Genomic DNA, 22583 nt, shown 5'->3' with positions numbered 1-22583 from the left:
TTGGCCAAGGGTTGGGAGAATGGAGAACCCATGGCTGTCTCCTCTATTTGTTTGTAGAATTTTCCTTGCCATACGAAATAGCCTGAGTTCATTGTGAACTGAAGTAGGGATGTGATATCGGGAGGAAATTTAGCTTGGATTAGCTCTAAGGATTCTTTTAGTGGGACATTTGTGAATAAGGAGGAGACATCAAAACTGACTATTACGTCAGTGTGTTTGAGTGTAAGGTTTTCTATGCTGGCTTTGAAGTGGGCTGAGTTTTTTATGTGTGAAGGTGTGTTGCCAGTATAGTGTGTGAGAGCTTTGGCCAAATGTTTAGCTAATTTGTATGTGGGGGGAATCAATGCCATCCACTATGGGACGTAATGGCACATTTTCCTTATGTTTTTGGGAGTTCATAAATACGGGGGGGGGGGTATGGAGTTAAATGGTTTTAATTTTTTAGTGACTTCTACAGGCCAAGAAGTGACCTTCTTAAGGAGCCTGTGAAGTTTTCTAATTTGTGAGTTGGTGGGATTGTACTCGATAGGGAGGTAAGTAGCCCGTTCTGACAATAGAGCATTCAGCTTACCTGTCTAATCCTTTTGGTTAAGCAATATTGTGGCGTTCCCTTTATCCGCTTTGGTGATTATTATTTCCTTGTTTTTCTTTAATTCTAGTAGAGATTTAATTTCCTTACTAGGCATGTTAGTTTTTGGTGGTTTTGCTTTGGTCAGAACACAAGCCACATCCAGTCTAATATCGTTGGCGACGTGGTTTGGAAGGTGTCGTATCCCGCGTTCCTGTGAAAATGGCAGGAACGCAATTGCCGAAATAATGGAAGTGTATTAAAATTTATTTTAATGTATATCCTAGTATACGTTGTAATTTCCTTAAACCATTTAGTAAAAATGCAAAACCAACGTCTAAGCCTTTCCACGAGAAAATACATTCTTGTGTGGAGGACCATATGCTGACATAGTCAGGTGGCATGTATATTCATCTGATAAGTGCATAAAATGTTTTGGTGATCATACGCGAAAGCGATACATGCATGCCTCTGTCACTTTTTTCTGCTGTGACACTGCCCTGACATCGTGAAAATTGTTGTCTAACATAATAGCATAGTTAACACAAATCGCCTTTGGTCCCACCGCTTGCTAGCTAGATGTTCTTTCAGTACTCGAAAGCAGTGCTTTTCAAACTGCAAGTTAATTATTATTATTTGTAATGAAATAGAACAGAAAATATCAGTATCTCACAGATTTCATAGCTTTAATACGTTGACACCGGGCGGTGTCCCCAATGTTTTGCGGCATTCTAGTTTGAATGTTTCGATTACCTTTTCTTTGTAAAATTGGTATTGGTGAACAGTCTTAATTATACAGAAAATATTAAATGTAATTTGAATTTTTTTTTTCTTTTTTTCTTTCTTTTTTTTTTTTTTTTGTTTGTTAAACAAGAGGTGGCGGTACTCATTCGTTGCAAGCAGGAATAACTGAAAATTAACAGGATATGAGGGAAACTAAAACAACGATTATTTACTGATATTTTTACTTCATGATGTGATAATGTTTCTGTAATAATACAGCAAATTAAGTATATAACATATAGATTATTGAGTATAAATTCATTGTACAAGTATATAACAAATAAGCAAAATGCATACAGTAATTTTATTAATAATTGCCTATAGAAAAATATCTTAACAATAGACGTAGTGATAAATTTCATTAAACAGCTGAGATTATTTGCATAATAGGTAAACGTGTAGAAAATGACGGAATATTAAAAAATTCTAAATGCATGTAGCATGCAGATGTCACTCACACATCACTGTTTAATAAAGGTGCTGGTTTACACATTTATACAGTATATTAATTATATAAATTTATGTATTATGGAAAAAGGTATGGTGTTGGAGGTGGTTTTTCCCTTTCAGTCATTTCCGACCCTAGGTGATTTTGTAGCCATTGCACATAAAGTGTTCTTGGTGAGATTTTTTATAGGGTAGTTCACCACTGCTTCTTCCCCCTCCCCCCCCTCCCAGTTTTATCCAGGCTCAGAACCCGCATATGTGCGTTCATGGAGCCAGTTTGCCTGTTCTGGGGAACGAAACACCCAAGTTTCAGGATGGGAAAAAACACTACCTCCGCATGAGACCGACTAACTCACCTTTTGTCGAAAGAGACCAAATTTCTTAAGTCACCGACGGGAATCGAACCCAGGTCTTTCCGACCGAAGGGCTTCGACTATACTGACTGAGCTGCGGAAAAACGTATATTAACGATATATTCTTAGTCTGAAACCATGGGCCTCTGGACTTCTGCATTTTCATGAGTAATCGTCAACATCCTAAAATAAAATTCACCTACGAGTTTGAATCTAATGGTTCACTCCCATTTTGAATCTTCGATTAAATAAGGATAAATCTAATAAATTAATTAGTCTCTATCTTTTGAAAGTCTACACACACACACACACACACACACACACACACACACTGACAAATATCTATCATGCATTCCTTCCCATCATTCCAGAACTCAAAAATTAGGTATTATTTCTACACTAGGAGCAAGAGCTCACCACCTCATTACTGACGCGAATGAACTAGCTAAAGAATTCCAATATTTAAAAACACTTTTCTTCTCTTCAAAATGGCTATAATGATTGCATTATCTCTAGACTACTTAACCAACAGGAGATTAGAGATATTTCTAATAACGAGGAAAATGAAGGCTTCATCACTCTTCCAAATGCTTAAAAGCGCACAACAATGCAATGCACAATCAGAAATATTTTTAAAATCATCAGACTCTTTTATAACTGCACAGTGATTATCAACTTTGTTAATCTTTGCTCTGTCTACTAGTTTTCGTGTTTACGCCGAAGAAATCCTATGTAATTAGGATGAAACGTCGTGTTTTTGATTAAAATAATTATTACCATCTTATTGCGGTTTTCGGCCTCATAAAATTACTTATATGCATATATATATAATATATACGCAGCTTGAAAATAAGTCAGCGGGCACCATAGCGCGAGGAAAAACCAGCCATTGCACCCACCAAAGTCTTGATCTCAATCCTATTGAAAATCTGTGGGATGAATTAGAGGTCAATAGACGTCCACTCCAAAACAATGTAGGCCCTCATTACATGCTTACAGGAAGAATAGTCCAAATATCTCATTGATCGCTATCATACGCTTGTAGAAAGTATACCCTAGGATTTCTGCAGTCATCGCAACTAAAAGATGTAAGAGCTCTTTTCGTGTCTCTTTTAGCAAGACAATGCGTTGTAAACAGTAGTCCAAGGTCAAACCAGGAAAAACAGGATCATACATCACATCGCCACCACCACCGAATTTCATAATTGGGGGTTACACACTCTAGTAAGAGACATTCACCGAGCATCTACCATACCCGTCCACCTCTTGGTAGTGGATGTAGCGTGAATCTTCGCTCCATAAAAGAGCTTTTCAAGCTTCCACGTCCCGCTGTACACGCTTTTTGCACCACTGAAGACGACGCTGCATGTTGATTCAGGTAATGTAGGCTTGCATATTGCAGTCCTACCATGGAAACCCATATTGTGAGCTTCGGTTCTGAAAGATGTTTTTGTGCAGATTCGTATTCCAGTCGATGCCCAAACTCCGAATTCAACGTGTCGACGGACGAATGGAGTTTTTTACATATTATCCTTCACCGAAAGTGACTGTAGCCGCCTACGTTCACGTTCAGTGAATGTGGCGAGTGATCCACTGTGGGTAGCACTTGCAGTTGACGCCATGCGCTTCCATCTCAGTATGGTATCAGTGATTGTTGACCTGGGATGGCCCAGTTTGTCAAATGATCGAACAGATAGGCCTGCAACACAGCATTCTATCACAATGCTTCTTTCAAATTCCGTCAGTTCCCCTCCTTGCTGCCATTTCATCCGGACACAATTTCACTGACTTTTGAGTATTATATTCCTGCAAGTTTTAGTGGCTACAAGCACGTGACTCCTCACATGGCACAGTGCACCTTGCCCATGACCATGGGGATGTCTATTCGCTTCTTTCCAAGCAGGGTATAATTATTACTCTTATATATTTCGCACAATATGCCATGAGCTTCTTTCAGGGAGAAGAAAGAACTGGCAGCAACATTTAGATTATGAACACAAGAACAAGTCATATAGCATGCGTATAATATCCTGTGTCTCATTTGCATTTGTGTAGTAGGAGGAAACACTATTGGAGTTCAGAGACGTGGGTACAGATATAAATAGTAATAAAAATAAATCAGCCAATGTATAATTAATTAATTAATTTAAAAACAATAAATAAATAAAAATATATAAAAGGTTACGAACATTTAATGGCAATCACTTCCCCAAACTTAGAAATAGGCATACAGTCTGTCCAATTAAGATTAAGATGGTGGCGTGGGGCTTCAGACGATTCAAAAACCAGACGATCAAATTTGAACCTATTGTAGTGTAACATCATCGAACGATTCCAGTGAACTCTGTGTCTAGTATCGGTGGCATGAGAATTAAGGCCAGAACCTTCAGCATCCAAATATCTTATATAATCTTGATGTTCTTCGCTAATAGTAGAAGAACGGCCAGTCTGCCCGAAGTATCAAAAGATGACTAGAACAGGGTATTTGATAAACACTGGATAAGTACAATGGTGATAGTGTATCTTTGATAGGTGGTAAGAAAGATGACAACTTCCGGGTTGGTTTGAAGGTGGTGTACGAATTATAGCTGCGAAGGATTCTTGCTATTTGTTGAGATGTTCCTTTAAGGTAGGGTATGCTGATCATTTTAACATCAGATTGCAATCTGGAATATTGATGCTAATTATTAAATGCTTTCTGTATCAAGGTCTCATTATATACATTAAGTAACAGACCAAGGTTTATTTTATGTAATTCTTCTAATAGAAGAGACTTAGAAGAACAAAATATGCGTGCTCGGTGCATTTGAAAATAGCTATTTTTTGCGAAGGATGATGATGTGAAAATGCGTGGATATATCTGCTTGTAGAGGATGGCTTCCTTAATCGGACAGACTGTATGCCCATTTCAAAGTTATCAGAAATGATTGTTGTTAATTGTTTATATTTTTATTTCTTTATTATTTTCAAATTAATTATCTACTCCCATGTCTTTGAACTCTACGACTGAGACACGTGATATTATACGCATGTATAACTCATTCTTGTACGCAGAATTTAAATGTTACCAGTTTTTCTATCTTCTTCTTCTTCCTGAAAGATGCTCATGACATTTTGAGTGAAATATATAGGGGTAATAAATTATGTTTTCTCTTAAATGTGTGAAGTCGTTATTCAAAAAATATAATGTAGAAAATATTATGGAAGCTATATCATGGGAAACATACTATCAGTCATATAAACTAGTGCAAGGAGTATGCTATAAATTAAAGATGCCTTCTTTTATTCGTATTATATTCGTATGGGGTTCCTCCATACGAATAAATTTTTTTTCACCATCCCTTAGGACTGGTTGAGCCCTCCTAGTGAGGAATTAAGATTTTTATGACTGTAGATCCGTGTGTTCACAGGCCGGTTTGCTGAAGGACAAAAAACCCGAGTTTCCGGGTGAAAAAAACCCTCTTCCTCTGTATGAGACCAGCTAACTTACCTTTAGTTGCCAGACACCAGATAAAGCTTCCTTACGTCGTGGACGGGAATCGAACCTAGATATTTCCGACCCAAGGGTTTCTTCATCTATACCGACTGAGTTACGGAGGCTCTAGGATTCCAGTGGCATGATATGTTACCGAAATTGTCACAATAAAAAGCGCTGAAAATCTAGCAACGCTGCTGTGCCTGCAGATTCGTCAAAGGTGTCAAAAGATCGCCACTGGCTAAGACCTTACCACTTCTAGCAGAGACTTCACTCCGCATACTTGATGAAGTACAAGAAATGAACATATGACGTCCATTAAAAAAACGCCAAATGTGAAAATTAAATACTAACGTTCTTGTCTTATTAGTGAATAACTTCTTCGGCTGAAAAGCTGCAGAATAAATTTTGGAGCTTATTAACTGAAATGCATCTTCAGGTCTTCAAAATATTCCAACTAATATCTTGTTTAGAAAACTTTTCTTTGGAGTATTTCAGTTAATAAGCTGTAGTTATTTTTCTGTTGGTAACTAAAATACTAAACAGTAATGTAATGTATAAACAGCAAAGCTGACACTTACCGATTAATTAACACAATCAGCAAAATATTTCATTACAGCGAATCTTCCCATCTGGAAGATGCTGCTGACTACCAACGTCCAATTTTAATCTCTGCGGTAGTTTTCTGAAACAGCGTTTAGTTTATGCGAAAAAAAAAAAGGCAATATATCGTTAAACTCATTTGATTGTAATTTAATTGGACAGGAGAATGTTTAATGTTTCAGAATGTCGGTATATTGGTCAGGCAACACTGGAGTTGAAATTGTTACTCATTCTGACTATGTGACAAGTGGCTTATTTCCAGATAGGACAATGATTGCAGATTCCAAAGGCAATTTGTAGAAACTTTATTAATACGTCGAAATGGATAATTCTCGAGCAAAGTATCAATATGGGAAACACAACAACACATTAACTTGCAATAATGATCTATTAAATCGTTATAGAAGACTAATAGATCGTTATCGCAAGTTAATGTGTTGTTGTTGTTGTTTCCCATGCCAGTCTCTTTTACTTTACTTTTCATTTAGGGTTAATAAATCATATATCGTTCAGTAATTCCCCACCCCTACCGCCAAATGAATAAAAGCATGATACACATCTCATATACTAAGTTGCGCAATGAAACAAACTGAGGATTTTCATATTGAATTCAACTGAGATAGCTGGTTTAATATTTTCTTTTGGAATAAATTTTAATTTTAATCCTCCAATGGTTATTATAATTTTTTATTTTACAGTTCTAAAGATAATCAGATTTAATGAATTAAGTGAACAGTTACACATTTTAAATTTCATCAAAGTCTATCAAGTAGTCAGGATCAGAAACAAAAAAAGGTGCGCTTCCTGACAAACATAAACCATGTTTCTTAAACTTTGTATTTAAAATGAATAATGCCAATGACGTACTTAACTATCAGTACATCATTAGCAATTTGAGGATGAACGAATTCCTAGTCTGTAATTTGAAAAACCCGTTTACCAAATTTTCTACAAGTTTCACTGTCGTTAAAAGATTATAACATTACTGGGTGCTATTTTTATATAGTCAGACAATAATTGCACCCTCGTTTTAAAAGGAACTATGCAATTTAGAGGAAATGATTATACCCTTATAAACTCGTGGATCAAAGGCATTGTTTCTATTAATTGAATAAGCAATTTGGTATTTTCTCATTTCTGTCACTCGAACAATTTGTTTCATATCTAAGAGGCATAATGATGATCAGTTATGCTTTCAACTATTGATCTTAATGTCGTACATAAATAATAAAAGATTTAACCTTTTCATAGAACATAATGTACAGAAAGAGGATGGTATTGCCAGCAAAGGTTGGTCGATTGGAAGAGCTTCTGCTACTAATGGCTCGGTTAGTAGTTGGAAGGGAGTCAATCGTTCGATGCAGTTGGCACACTCTCCCTCGATGAGTCCAAAGACTCATCGAGGGAGAGTGTGTCAACTCGAGGTGTCCCCTAATAATAATAGTATGTATGCTGTGAGGAGTTGGGAGGAAGAGTTTATTCCTTGGATATGCTATGTGATATACGAATTACATTTAACAAAATGTTTGTTACATTTTTTGTGTGACCAATATGAATTTTTCACTGCAATAAAATACTTTATCTCAGTTTCAGAGTGATACAAAATTAAATTTTCGTAAAATTTGTAACTTTAGCCCTTGATGCCTGACTCCTGGAAGAGGAATGCGGCTTACTGATTGTAAAGTGTAGCACTCCGCTGTTTGCATATTCATATTTAAGATATATCTATACGTTTTCAAATTAGTTATACAGCTTACTGTTTGATTTATGCATATATTTCGAGGTTTTTCTTAACTGCTTCTACCTTGGAAATATTTCTTTGTGTGTGTGTGTGTGTGTACGTACGTGCTCGAGCATGTTTTATGCAGAAATGCTATGTGCAAATGCTTGAACTATACAAAGTCAAATGTTACGCACGTTTTACATTATGAAGATTTGCTATTAACAAGATTGCCAATGGAGTCTGAATGATGTAGAATACTATTATAGAGATAACTATTATTTACTACACTCGGGCGATCTTGTCTATTATATAAATATGTACAAATAAAAATAAACAATAAAATAAAATAACAAATACTGTACATTAAAATGAACTTCTGTCTTCTATATTGAAAACTTTGGGGCCAGAAGAGGAAACAAAAATAAATAAATAAATATTAGGATATCTTTGTTCTGCAGAACAAAGTCGCAATGCTATTTCAGGTATAATTAGTAATTGTGTGTACTGTAAAAACGTAGACTCTTTCTCTTCTTTTGTTGTGCAAGCCTTAGCCATTAACACGATACAAACGAATTGCATTTATTTCTCGAATACACGCCGATTTGAAGGCTGTATTGCTCCACAATCCAAATAAATATCTTTCGGTTTCAATAGCATGAAGTAATCGTACGAGAATATATACCTTCTTGCTAGATATATCCAATATGATAAATATTTTTCGCATATCCATGGTATATAGAGTTTACCAGGTATCATGATCTTTTTTTATGTTACTCCCACCCATTAAAGGTTATGTGCAAACCTATAGTACATTTTGTATCGTTGGTTCTTATATTGAGGAAGTCGGTGTGAGTTCGCCTGAAAAACATCATCGATATTATATCAGATACTAAGACACATCTGGATTTACTTAGCATGCTATCTCCACTAAACACAGAATTCAATGCGATAGTCCGTGCGGTTAGCCTAGTGGCTTTGTGCTTCGCAACCATATGACTTGGGAAGGAGTGTCCTAGGTTCGATTCCCGTCGACGACATAAGGAGCTTAAGGATCTTCCTCAGCCATAGCCAAGTTAGCCGGTCTTGGCCGTGGACAGGTTTTCTTCTGCCAATTTATCTTGGGTTTTTCATCCTGCAAGCAGGCAAACTGGTACCATAAACACACACACACACACACATGGATTACAATCAGGAATACTGACCCAGCCATAGGCCTGATTCGTCAGCTATGGTGGTTACGAGCCCAGATAAAATTTGGGTGGGGGGGGGGGGCGAGATGGTGCCATACCTCCCCGTAAAAGGGACTCATGACCGTTGTATCATCATACGAAAATTATTATTAATGCGATAAAACCAAAGTTCTTCACAAAAGTCATTTGGAGAGTTTGCTAATAATAGCAGAAAAATTGAAGCCCAAAAGATTAAGAATACAGGGATGCAGAAAACATCCCTGTATTGAACCTAGGACACTCTTTCCCAAGGCATATAGTTGCGAAGCACAAAGCCATTAGAGGTGTGTGAGATGGCCAGGAGAATGTATGAGTGGGTTACTTCTATTAGCTGGGGTGGGGAATGCAAGGGAAGATATGCATTGGCAAATTACCACAATGAATGCTGGATGAGTAATCATTATGGGAAGTTTAACTTTGCAGAAGAATGAAAGAAGAAGGGGTCAGAGAGAAGGAAATTCGATATATATGGACATTAAGAGATTCATTAGTGATACAGTGCATAATAGAGGAGCCTTGAGGTTCAAGAGAACACTGGATCTGGTGATAGCATCAGAGAATCAGTAAACAAAGCGAACACATTGCCATTGACTGGGGAAATGATCAAACAGTCTTGATTTGTACAAATGACAGAAGGAATATATGTGGAATTACAGAGCAGGTAATCAGGATGAGTTAAGAAGCCACCCAGGAGCAGTACCATGATATAAGAAGCTGGAGATTATAGCCATGTGTGGGAGGTGTTAAGGTGGTGGTCAAGGTGCATGTTTGAAGAAAGCAGTATCCGGCAGTATACCCAGACTCAGGAGGAAAAATCAGAATTTAGAATGGATGAATAGCATTATTAAGAAAGAGTTGTCGAAAAAAGAAAAAAAAGGTTATGGAGGGTATATATAAAGAGAAAGAGAGACAAACTCATGAGGTAGTACAAAGCCTAGGCAAGAAGGGTGACCAATATGGTAAGGAAAGCAAAAGAGATAATGAGAGGAAGCTAGCCAAACTGACTGAAGGAAATACCAGAGTTATTTCTCTATATGGAAAGTAATGGAAGAATGGCTATGGAAGGATAACTTGAATGAGTGCTGGTAATATGAGGGAGGTAACAGACACAAATAAGTTGTTACTGAGTCATCATTTTGGAAGGGTGTACCATCCAGGTGATATGTGTGCAGTGCCAGATGTTAGCATTGACTGAAGTAAGAATAGAGGTAGATTAATTGGAAATACTTAGGATATTGCACAACTTTAATGCAAATATTGTCATTGGATTATATGAGATATCAACTGGTATATTACAAGAAAAGCTGCTTTCTTGTAATACAGATTTTCTTGTAATATACTTCGTTTTCTTGCATTAAACTATCAATCCAGGGACACTATTAACTTCTAGAATATCCTCTTAAAACATTCAATGATACGTTATGAATCTGCCATTGTTTCTTTCCTTGGAATATTATTCTTTTTCTTTCTTTTTAAATTGGGTTCATTAACTTTGTGATATATAAATGTTAAAGATACTAAGCTATTTTAAACCTGGTTTTACTCCATTTCCCAAGTAAGCAAACAGACAAAATAGTCAAGTTTGTGCCTGCACATAATGCAAGTCTAGCTGACCCTGCAGGTAGTGCAAGACCAAGATAACTCATGGTAAAAGTAGAATAAGCTCTGATCACTAATCTTAATATTTACCCATAATGCAAAGCACATCTCCTGGAGGAGATGTATGATGCTTTGTATTAAAGGCAAGGGGCCACTACCCAGACCGGTTTCGACCTTTATTGAGGTCTCATCAGTGGGAACCAGGCTAGAAATACCAAGATTTAGTAATGCAGAGCTTGTAAGTATTTTACCAAAACAAGTTACCATAAGGTGTTTTAACCTTATTAAATAAAAATCTCAGGAGGAGATATAAATGTAGAAAGTATTTTTACCTTGGGTATAATAAATGTTAAAATACTTTCTACATTTATATCTCCTCCTGAGATTTTTATTTAATAAGGTTAAAACACCTTATGGTAACTTGTTCTGGTAAAATACTTATAAGCTCTGTATTACTAAAATCTTGGTATTTCTAGCCTGGCTCCCACTGATGAGACCTCAATAAAGGTCGAAACCGGTCTGGGTAGTGGCCCCTTGCCTTTAATACAAAGCATCATACATCTCCTCCAGGAGATGTGCTTTGCATTATGGGTAAATATTAAGATTAGTGATCAGAGCTTATTCTACTTTTACCATGAGTTATCTTGGTCTTGCACTACCTGCAGGGTCAGCTAGACTTGCATTATGTGCAGGCACAAACTTGACTATTTTGTCTGTTTGCTTACTTGGGAAATGGAGTAAAACCAGGTTTAAAATAGTGGTATCTTTAACGTTTATTATACCCAAGGTAAAAATACTTTCTACATTTGTGATATATAAAATTTACATCTAGATGAGTTTGATCCTTTTGATAAAAATAAAATAAAATTTCTACTAAAAAGGATAAAACAATCTTTCTGCTGTTCAAATTCAGTTGTTAAAATTTAGTAATGCACCATTTTTGGTATGTAGAAAATGGCAAATTAGTTTTCATAATTTTTTTTTTAGATGTTACAATTAGAATTAGATAATAAGTTCTGATAATTATAAAAATAATACAGGGTTGCCTGAAGTCATGAAGGGGTTTAAACATTTAATACTTTTTTCTTCTTCCTTTCTCCCTCTTTTACCTTGTGGTGTCGAGGGTTTTCTATTCATTTAACCACAACAGTACATAATGTGGTTACCCCTGTGCTTACCAGTGTATCCTGTGTCTGTAGAGGTGTTGAGTTCTCAAGCTGGATTGCCTGCTTGCGGGATGAAAAACCCCAGATAAACTGGGAAGAAAACTCTGCAATCCATGCTGAAGACCGGCTGACTTAGCTATGTCTGAGAAAGATCTTAAATTCCTCACATCAGTGATGGAAATCAAACCCGGGACACTCCTTTCCCAGGCATATGGTTGTGAAGGGCATAGCCACTCGGCTAACTGCGTGGACACTTTCTTTTGGAGCAGAAGGTTAAGTGAAAATCACTTTTAAAACATTATAATAACAGAGTACAATTTCTGATAATATCTGATACGAGCCACATTGGTCCCTCAAGATATTAAAATGGTCCGCTCAATTAGCTAGTGGCTATGCGCTTCATAACCATATGCCTGGGAAAGGAGTATCCAGAGTTCGATTGCAGTCACCAACGTGAGGAGCATAAGGATCTTTCTCAGACATAGCTAAGTTTTGGATGTGGACGCCAGAGTTTTTCTCCCCAGTTTATCTGGAGTTTTTCCTCCTGCAAGCAGGCAAACCAGCCCCATGAACACATGCAGCTACAGCCATAGAATATATTGGGAGGCATAGGGTTAGTCACCTTATCCTCGGGACGGATACAACTTAGAAGAGCTTAAGATAACTCTGTAACAGGCCAGTAGGCCTAACACATAGAAGGGAGAAAGAAGAAAGGGTTTCATAGGTGTAATGCAGAGGAAATATTTCATCATTTGGCTAGAAGAGGCAGAACAGTTGGTCATCTCTAGTAATTGAATAAGAGTTTGGTTAGCAAGAGCTGTGTAATAATAATACTAGGTGTGTAACTATCTTATAATACTTTTTTTATTTATTAATTATTTTATTAGTATTATTTTTTGCTATAATGAAATACATAACCTGGTGATTTTTTTATTAGTTATGAAAAACCACTTATTTTAAATCCCTTTGTGACTTATGGGTCACTTTGTACTTATTTTTATAATTATCCTTAATTTCAACTATACAAATGAAAAATGCAATTGAAAGTCATTATTGAACTTAACAAATTTACATTGCAAAAATGTACAATACGTGGAGTATACCTATGTAGGTAATGTGGTCTGTGAATGAAAAAGACTGTCCATCCATCCTGTCTAGGCTGTGGTTTTTCCTAATTAGAGCATTTCAGAAAATTTAAGAATACTCCATAAGACCACATTTATATACAAATAATCAATGCACTGTTTCTTCATATTCAATAATTAATTTTTTTATGGGGTGCATGACAAGCTGTTAAATAAATTGAAATAGATAGGAATAGATAACAGACTAGTGAGTTGGATCATGACTAGCTATCATATAAGTATCAGAAAGTTGTATATAGGAATGCATTATTAATTTTTCTTTTATGAATCTGCTTTGACATATACAGGATGTTTATTATTAGTAATAATATAAGGATACATACATATATAAATATTACTAGCTAGAAGAAAAAATAGTTTTGTTAACAGGAACAGTTAAAATCATGTGCTCCTTTTGAAAGTTAAACAATTTTTTCATGAGGATTTTAATTGGAATTTTTCTAAGGTAACATTAATTTCAAATTAAGTTTTATTATATAAAAATACAAGCAAAAGAGAAGCAGTTCTGGAGTGACTTGTTCTTCAAACAACAAATCAAGCAAGTTCTTGGTCAAACTTCTATTTCAATGAATGCCGTCACTTCCTCGTCCCCATCCTTTGCCTCACTCAATTCATTCTACACAGTAAATGATTTTTGGTTTCTGATTTTACTGGACAGAGGAAACGGGAACGCACTGCCAGAGTGAATACCTGCAGCTAAAGTTTAACATCTACTAACTAAAGTAAAGCTTGAAAAGCATACACAGAGCTTGGCTAGATCCCTCACAGTGAGTCATGTTACTCAGAGAATGTCAAGATTGAAATTGATATACTATTAATCTTTCATTTTGCATAACACCACCCTGGATTCAAAAATCCCCCACGGGTTGCTTCTGACATACTTAAAAATTTTGGAAATGGGTCATCACTTGTTACCATAGTTCGCTTCAGTTCCTGCAGACGACTCCGCAACCTTTTTACAATATCTGGCTTTAGCCTTGCAATGTTATACTTCTCTCTGGGATCATCTAAATGAAAGATAATGCATAACATTAAAATTCATTTTTTACAAATCTTAAATATATCTAACTGTTACTATGGTATGGCTAAATTATTATTATTGCTACTCACCAATACCCCAAACATAATGACTTGCTGCAACAGGTCTAATTTAACTATTACTGTTATACTTTTCTTAAAGTTAATATGTTATTCAAACAAATAGACATTTCCAATAATGTTATATATGAAACCATGTTGTATGGGAAGAATTTGGACTACACACTCATGATCTGATTACTACATCTACACTTAACTTTAAAAAAACAGCACTGCATTTTCACCTTTCTAATAGATTAAGGAAACCTCATCCATTTCTCTTTAATAAGCTTACTGACATCTACATCTCAATCATCTTCCTTCTTCTCTTATTTATCAAGTTTTCAACATGCAGTCTATTAAAAATGAGTTTTTTGTGATTTAAATTTAATTGATTTTTTTATGTAATTTATAGTATTTTATTGCATTTCTAAGTTAATTTATTTTAATTTTAGTTTGATTTGTAATTTCATTTTATTTTTTAACCACCTATATGGTTGCACTCCAGCACATGCCTCAGATCTGTAAAAAGAAATAACATTCCCATGTTTGAGTAGCACTTTGTGATTTGTCAGATGCTAATAATAATAAATTATTATTAGCATCTGACCTAAATGGAGTCAGTGACGCATTATGGGAGGTAAACCTTATCACACACAAAACTCATCCAGCTGTGCCTTAAACTGACTCGATATGCTTGCATTCACAAAACACTCAGGCAATGCATTGCACTCACCAACCACTCCTTTTCTTGTGAAGATCTCTTCATGGAGAAACTTGAAAGCGAAATTTTGTCTCAATTAGACCCTAAACCCACAGTGTGGTGGAGATATGTGGATGATATTTTTATTATATGGAAAAACACAGAAAAGGATCTTTTTGATTTTCTTACCAAGATCAACTCCTTCCATCACAAAATAAAATTCACCTTAGAACCTGAGAAGGACAAACAATTACCATTCCTGGACACTTTAGTTAAGAAACAAATAGATGTATCAGCCTTAGAATGTTGAAATTAAAGTTTTACTTCAAAAATAAACATAGTGTTTTCATTTATTTCCCTCTACGTCGTTTTGACTTTTTGTAGTATTTTTGATGTGTATTGAGAGGGGCGGCAAAAGCTCTAGCTACACCACTGTGCCAGAGTTAAATCTTGCTGCTAATCACAGAACGTTTCTACATAACAGTTGACATCATACACGCTCCATGTGTGTGATGTACGTGGTCTTCTGTTTTTTTAAAAAATACAATTGTATTTGGTTCTTTCCATCGTGAACAGTTTTAGTGTTTAAATTGTTCTGTATCTATTATTTTTTTTTACCCTGAAGAAGCCAAACAGCTAAGTTGGCAAAACTTGTTGGTATTTCTTACTTAGTTTCAAATAAATTTGACCTATATAAACCTAATTGAAGTCTATCTTTCCATTAAATATTTTATATATTATTTAATATTTCGATTATATTTAGCTTTTTGAAAATTTTTATTTTGTATAAAGTTATTCATCGCGGATATGTGTGAAAAAAAAATTATTTAAAAAAATTTTAAAAAGTAGGAAATATTTTTTAAAAAAATTTAAGATATATTTAAAAAAAAAAAAGAAATAGCTGGCCTGGTTGGCAGAGTGGGTGGCGTATCTGCTCTCCAGCCAAAATGCTGCTGGTTCAAATCACACCGTGGACATGTGATTGTCTGTGGAAAAGAAGTGTTGATTGGTGGTAGAATGCATTGGTGTAGTTGCAGTCAGTTGGTGATTGAATGTTGAACACAGAGTTCTAGACCAGGTGCCTTACCTAGATGAGTACTTGGACTCCCTGGAGATGTCAAATAATAATAATAATATTTCAATTATACGAGGGTGGTCTAAAAAGTTCTCGGCATTGACCATAGATGGCAACACTATCGGCAAGATTTTTTTTTCTAAGTTGGTACATCTGTCTTAAGCATCCATATGAAATTGCAAGTCATTCTATCAAGTAGTTTGTTTTATACAGCTGTCTGAAGCAGAAGTGTTGTCTGCATCCCTCGAAATGGATAAACTTGAGTACTGTGCGGTTATAAAATTCTTTGTAAAAGAAGGTTTAACAGCAAAAAAAAATTCATTAAAAGTTCCTTCTCCTTCATTTTCCACAATTAAGAAACTTCATTTTCCACAATTAAGGATCATCTTCATGGCTGTAACAGCCATGAAGATGATCCACGTGAAGGACATCCGAAAAGTGTAACAACATCAGAAATCATTGATCAGTGCACAATATGGTATTGGATGACCAGCAAGTCAAAGTGCATGAAATTGCTGGCTGAGACTATAGGCACTTCAAAAGAACGTGTAAGATATATTTGCATGAAGAATTGCAAATGAAAAAGCTTTGCGCAAGATGGGTGCAAATCAAAGCAGATCAAAAACGCACAGCAGCAGATCAAAAACTCACTCGCATAAAAATCTCTGAACAGTGCTTGGAGTGTTTTAACAAGAATAATACTGATTTTGTGAGTCGATTTTTTACTACAGATGAGACTTGGATTCACCATTATACACCAGAATCCAGACAGTAGTCGAAACAGCGAACAGAAGCCAGTTGTTCAGCGCCAAAGAAGACAAAGTCAGTTCCATCAGCAGGCATTTTGTTTATTATTGAAACATGTAAAATAATAACCAGAGAATATTATTCCCATCTTTTAACTAGACTAGACCAGAAAGTTTGTGAGAAAAGACCCCGTTTGCAGAAGAAAAAAATCACCTTTCATCAGGACAATGCACCTGCCCACAAAGGTATTTTGGCAATAGGAAAATTAAGGGATCTGCACTATGAATTGTTGTAACATGCACGTTATTCCACAAAATTGGCTCTCTCTGACTTCTGTCTATTCCTAAAACAATAAATCTTCCTTGCTGGTCAGCGTTTTTCTTCAAATCAAGGGGGTGATGCAGCTGTAGATGGGTATGTTGCAGATCTTACTGAGAACCACTACATGGATGGGATAATACAGCTGAAGCATCACTGGAATAAATGTGTTAGTCTTAAGGGAGATTATATTGAAAAATAAAAATAATTTTGAAATTATAAATTCGTTTTTTCATTGTTAGGCCAAGCACTTTTCAGACCACCCTCGTGTATATATATAAGAGTATGACATCTGGATGGGTGTCTAAGTGTGCAGAAATATAATGAACAGTTCGCAGAATAAATATTCCTAAATGTAATGTCCTTTCTTCCTATACCTATTCCAGTTTTGTATATATTAATATTTCATCAGCAAAACCTGCAGTATTTAAGTAATAAAAAATATTTACAACTTTTTTAAGATGAAACCAAAATTAGGAAACTCACTGATCAATAATATAATATTTTCATTGTATAAGAATAAAAATATTATGAAAATCTAACTAAAATATAAACAATAAAACATAAAAACTATATTTTGTGAAATTTATCTTGCTGTGCATTTACTTTTCATATATCTGTATATCAATGCAATATCATTTCAATTTTCTAGCAAATAATGGAAAAAATTCATTCATCACGTCATGAATTTTTTCTGCGATAAATTTTTCTGTCGATGAATTGTCTCTGCGATGAATTTTCTCACAATGAATTGTCCATGAACCAATTATTACCATTATTCGTTCATCTTATAATAAATTTAGTTTAATCCTTTACCCAAGTGTAAGCAAATAAAGTTTGCACCTGAAGTATCTTCAGGACTGAGGCAACTCATAGTAAAGGTGGACCAAGCTCTCATCACTCCTTGTCTCAGTATCTCCCATAATGCAAAGCACATCTCCTTGCAGACATGTATAATGCTATGCATTAAGGGAAGGGACACTACCCAGACCGGTTTCGACCTTTACTGAGGTCTCGTCAGTGGGCACCAGATCCAGAAGGGGTGATACTAAGGCAATGGAGAGGTCATATTTATTATACAAGTTGCCAAAAGGTGTACCACCATATTATTAATTTACTCTGGATTTAGAGAAAGATGTTGGAAGTTTATATTCCACTTGGTTAGACTATAATTAATTAGTTTAATCCTTTACCCAAGTGTAAGTAAACAAAGTTTGTGCCTGGAGTATCTTCAGGACTGAGGCAACTCGTAGTAAAGGTGGACCAAGCTCTCATCACTCCTTGTTTAGACAAGGTGGTACACCTTTCGACAACTCATATAAGTAAATATGACTTCTCCATTGCTTCTGCCTTAGTATCACCCCTTCTGGGTCTGGCTCCCACTGACGAGACCTCAATAAAGGTCGAAACTGTCTGGGTAGTGGCCCTTCCCTTAATGCATAGCATTATACTTGTCCGCAAGGAGATGTGCTTTGCATTATGGGGGATGAGAGCTTGGTCCACCTTTACTATGAGTTGCCTCAGTCCTGAAGATACTTCAGGAGCAAACTTTGTTTGCTTACACTTGGGTAAAGGATTAAACTAAATTATAGTCTAACCAAGTGGAAAATAAACTTCCAACATTATTCATCTTGTGCTGCCTCCAAAGTGCCTTCTTTTCTAGATTTCATGTTTAATCCCCTTATTCATCCATTTGATGCCTTCCTTATCCAGCCTTTTGACCTTCAGAATACATTCACACACACTAATGCTGTTAAGTATCTCTTTGTCAGTTCCGAGGCAGCATTTATTTATTTATTTTCTTCTCAACTCCGTATTCCATGCTATAGCTCCAAGCTGTCTCCTAAGATTTTCATAATCACCAGCGTCGTAATTCCACATATATTCTTTCCTCACAGAAGTTTTCATATTGCTAGCCACAACTAAGGTGATGACTTCATGATTACACTCACCAACCAGAGGGAAGTGCAAAACCTCACTCACAATCAACATCCTCTAATGAAATTATCTAAACCTCTCAATCCTCACATACCCACCTTTACATAATGCCTAAGATAGCTGTCACTCAAGAACTCGAGGCATTCATATTCCTTATTCCCAAATACTATCTCTTCAATCCAATCTATACTGCCATAATTAAAACCACCCAAAATAAGCACCCTTCACTTTTTCACTAACCCAAGTTGCTTATACATTTATTCATTACCATCTTCCACATTCCCTGACCTATAGCAAAATCCAACTAAATATCTAGCATCTAAACATCTAGCAAAAGTTTCTACAGTTCATTCACTCGAAAGCCATTCAAATGCAATTTGTATAACTCCATTATCCTTTCTTTTAGTGCAACACGGTGATCAGCATTCATTTTTGTAATTATGGATTCTACAACCGTGTTAGAATAACTCTTTTTATTATTCCGACGTTTCGATCTTCATATCAAGATCATCATCTGGAGCATACATAAATATACAAGACAAGGTGCATTACATTTCAAACTGTAAGCTAGAGAAACAATTATTTGATCACATGCTACTCACTGGCAAGACCTCTAGTGGGAAAAAAACAAAAATTACATCAAGCTAATTTAATTTTTGATTACATGAATAAATATTCTTGCTTACAGATGGTTTTCCTTCCAGTAAGAGTGATGTCCTATTTCTATTATTACAATCGTTATTTTTGATTTAAAAAAAAAAAAAATTTTTTTATAGATTACAACATGAATAAACTTTCTTATAGATCCCCCCCCCCCCATTAACAGTGATGTCCTATTTTTCAGTATTAAAGTTGTTATTATGGATTTAGGATCCTGGATTTTCTAGAGTCCTGTTTATAGTTGTTCTTAGAGAGGAAGGATTCGTGAGACGAATATATGCCTTCCATATGTATGGGATTTTTAGACCATCATTATTGTTTAGATTGAGGGTGGTGGAAAAAAAAAATGAATGTATAACTCCATTCTTATCTCAAATACATGCAACACATCTTATCAGCTTCTTTTATTGTGAGAATGTGCTAGGAAACTGACAGTTTGTATAACAAATTGTTTAATTTAAGTCTCAAATCAGGGTGAGTGGAAAGAGAGAAAAAATAGTTCCATTGCATAAAGGAAGCAAATTATTGAATGATCAGTATCTCAAGAGTGGTGGTGGTGGTGGTTAAGATATTGAGCTGTTTTTGCCTGAATTTTAAGGACAAAATTCAGGCATGTGAGAATTTTAAAATGAAAAGTTTTAAAAGGAATTGGATACTATATGAGGGTCAGTATTGTTTTGTGAAGAGTCAGTCATGCTTCAGTAACTCACTTCTTTTTTTATAATAAACGTGACAGATAAAAGGAATGGCTACATGATGATGATAATGCTGGACTTTGTAAAGGCATTTGACAGAATACCTCATGAAACTCTGTTATGTGAACTGGAGGAGGAAGTTGATAGTCAAACTAGAGCAGATGGAGGTTGAATATTAAACTAGTATATTGGAGTGGAGATTGATTATCTGATAGGTATCAGCAAGTTGTGTATGAGAGAGCAATATCCTGGAAGAGGAAAGTCACAAGTGGTGCACCTCAGAAGTCTGTTTTAAGGCCATTGCTGTTTAACCTATATGTTAATGATAAAGGGGAAGATTAGATTTGAATGGGGATATTCACTTTTTTGCATATGATAAAAAGTTGGGAAGAACTACGAGAAGTAGAGCAAATGTTGTGGCCTTATAAGAAGACTTGAATAGACTAAATGAATGGGCATGGTAGTGGGGATACCAGTTCAAAGTTGCAAAATGTAAGGTTTTAAAATTTGGAAAACAAAGATAGGATATGAAATTTAAAAGATGCACTTACAAAATTGTGAGGACAACGCAATAAATTCTGGCAATGATGCACAAAATACTGACTTAGAGTAGCAAGGAGATTCTGGTTCTATTGTATAAGGCCTTGATTAGGCCAAATATGGACTACTGTACACAAATTTGGTCACCTGATTTTCAAAAGGATGAAAAGATATTGTAAAGAGTCCAGAGGCGATTGACTAAGGTAGTTTCTGGTCTCTGAACGTTGATCATGAAGAAAGATTGAGAAGATGCAATTTGCAGAATCTAGTGGATAGGAAGAAGAGGGGTGATATGATAGAAACATACAAGATGGTAAGTGGTTGTTATAGGACTAACATTGAAGAGACTTTTCATAAAATGGTAGATTGGGGAGAAAAGAGGGATGACCTCTTGAAAAGAGGTCATCCCTAGAATCTATATATAGCCTGTGAACAAGGGAGTGAGAAGCAAATTTTTTGCATGGAGAGTTGTGAATGATTGGAATGCATTGACTGAGAGTATGGTGTTTGCAGAGAATTTGAATGTATTTAAGGCACAGAATGATGAGCTGTGTGTATGACAAAGGGACCTTCTGCAATGAGTCTTTGACTCCATGGGGGAGAGGGTAATAATAATAATAACAATAATAATATGAAGCTGGTGATGTGAATACTGATTCATTCAGGAAGGGCCTGTGACTAGCAGTGTGCTGCAGAGTTATGTACTCGACCCCTGATGTTTGGTTTGCACATTATTGATATAGGAGAGATAACCTGAGGGGAAATAGGTCATTTGCTGATGATACAGAACTAGGCAGAGCAATAGTTAATGAAGATAATGTGTGGATCTTGCAGGATGATTTAAATAGACTGACAGTTTGGGGGAAAGGAGAATGGCTGTCCATTTAATAGCAAATTAATAGGCTATGCATTTTAGGATGAAGTCATTACCAGCTGTGTACTACACTGATGAAACTGGGCTACAAAAAATTGATAAAAGAATTGTCATCTATTATATAAAGCCCCTTCATCAGACAAATCCTGGTGGTCTACTGTGTTCAAATTTGGTCCCCAGGATTTGAAGGGATTAGCAAAAGGAATTAGCAAAAAAGTGTTCTCTGCCAGGTTGGCAGGAAAAACACCCAGAGGAAGACCAAGATATAGGTGGATTGATATGGTAAAAAGTGCCTTAAAAGATAGAAATATAAGATATGATAATGTTGAATCTTGATAGATAACAGACTGATTAGGAGGAAAATTGTAGATAGGAAGTTAGTAGTCTCATGGAAAGTGCAATAATAATAATAATTCTTGTAGATAAACTTATACATTGGTAATACATAGCTGTCAGATTTTAGGGAAAGACAATGTATACTAGAATATTAATTAAAAAACTTTAATTAATACTTCCTATATTTCAGTAATGTTACATTACTATCATCAGGGAACATAAAAAAGAGTGATATGTGCATGCAGGCACTAATATGCTGGAAAAAAGGAACTTTACTACACCGCAGCAAGTATAAATATTATTATTATTATTGTTACCCAAGACCCCATGGAGTCAAAGACTCATCTGGGAGGTCCTTTTATCATACACATACCTCATCATACCATGCTTTAAACACACTCAAATTCTCTGCAGACACTCAGGCAAAGCATTCCAATCATTCACAACTCTGCAAGGAAAAAACCTGCTTCTCAGTCCCCTACTCACACCCTCTTTATACAGTTTCCAGGAATGACCTTTGGTTCTCCCC

At 35.7% G+C, this 22583-nt stretch overlaps 1 protein-coding gene across 3 annotated transcripts in view; it reads right to left on the bottom strand.

Moving 5' to 3' along the window:
- Positions 1-13495: 13495 nt before the first annotated feature.
- LOC150110511 (arylsulfatase B-like) overlaps positions 13496-22583 on the bottom strand; it is a 318735-nt gene continuing 309647 nt past the window's right edge. For all 3 annotated transcript variants that reach the window (XM_090394336.1, XM_090394327.1, XM_090394344.1), the window contains one exon: positions 13496-14098. In XM_090394336.1, the coding sequence (XP_090250462.1) occupies positions 13914-14098 (185 nt within the window). In that variant the 3' untranslated portion in view covers positions 13496-13913. The remainder of the gene's footprint in view (positions 14099-22583) is intronic.

The sequence above is a fragment of the Typopeltis vanoorti genome, chromosome 1 (genome assembly GCF_054136105.1).
Source record: "Typopeltis vanoorti isolate ZY-2024b chromosome 1, IOZ_Tvanoo_1.0, whole genome shotgun sequence".
Lineage (NCBI taxonomy): Eukaryota > Metazoa > Arthropoda > Arachnida > Uropygi > Thelyphonidae > Typopeltis > Typopeltis vanoorti.
The sequence above is the reverse complement of the archived record's forward strand: the minus strand, read 5'-3'. Positions and strand labels throughout refer to the sequence as shown.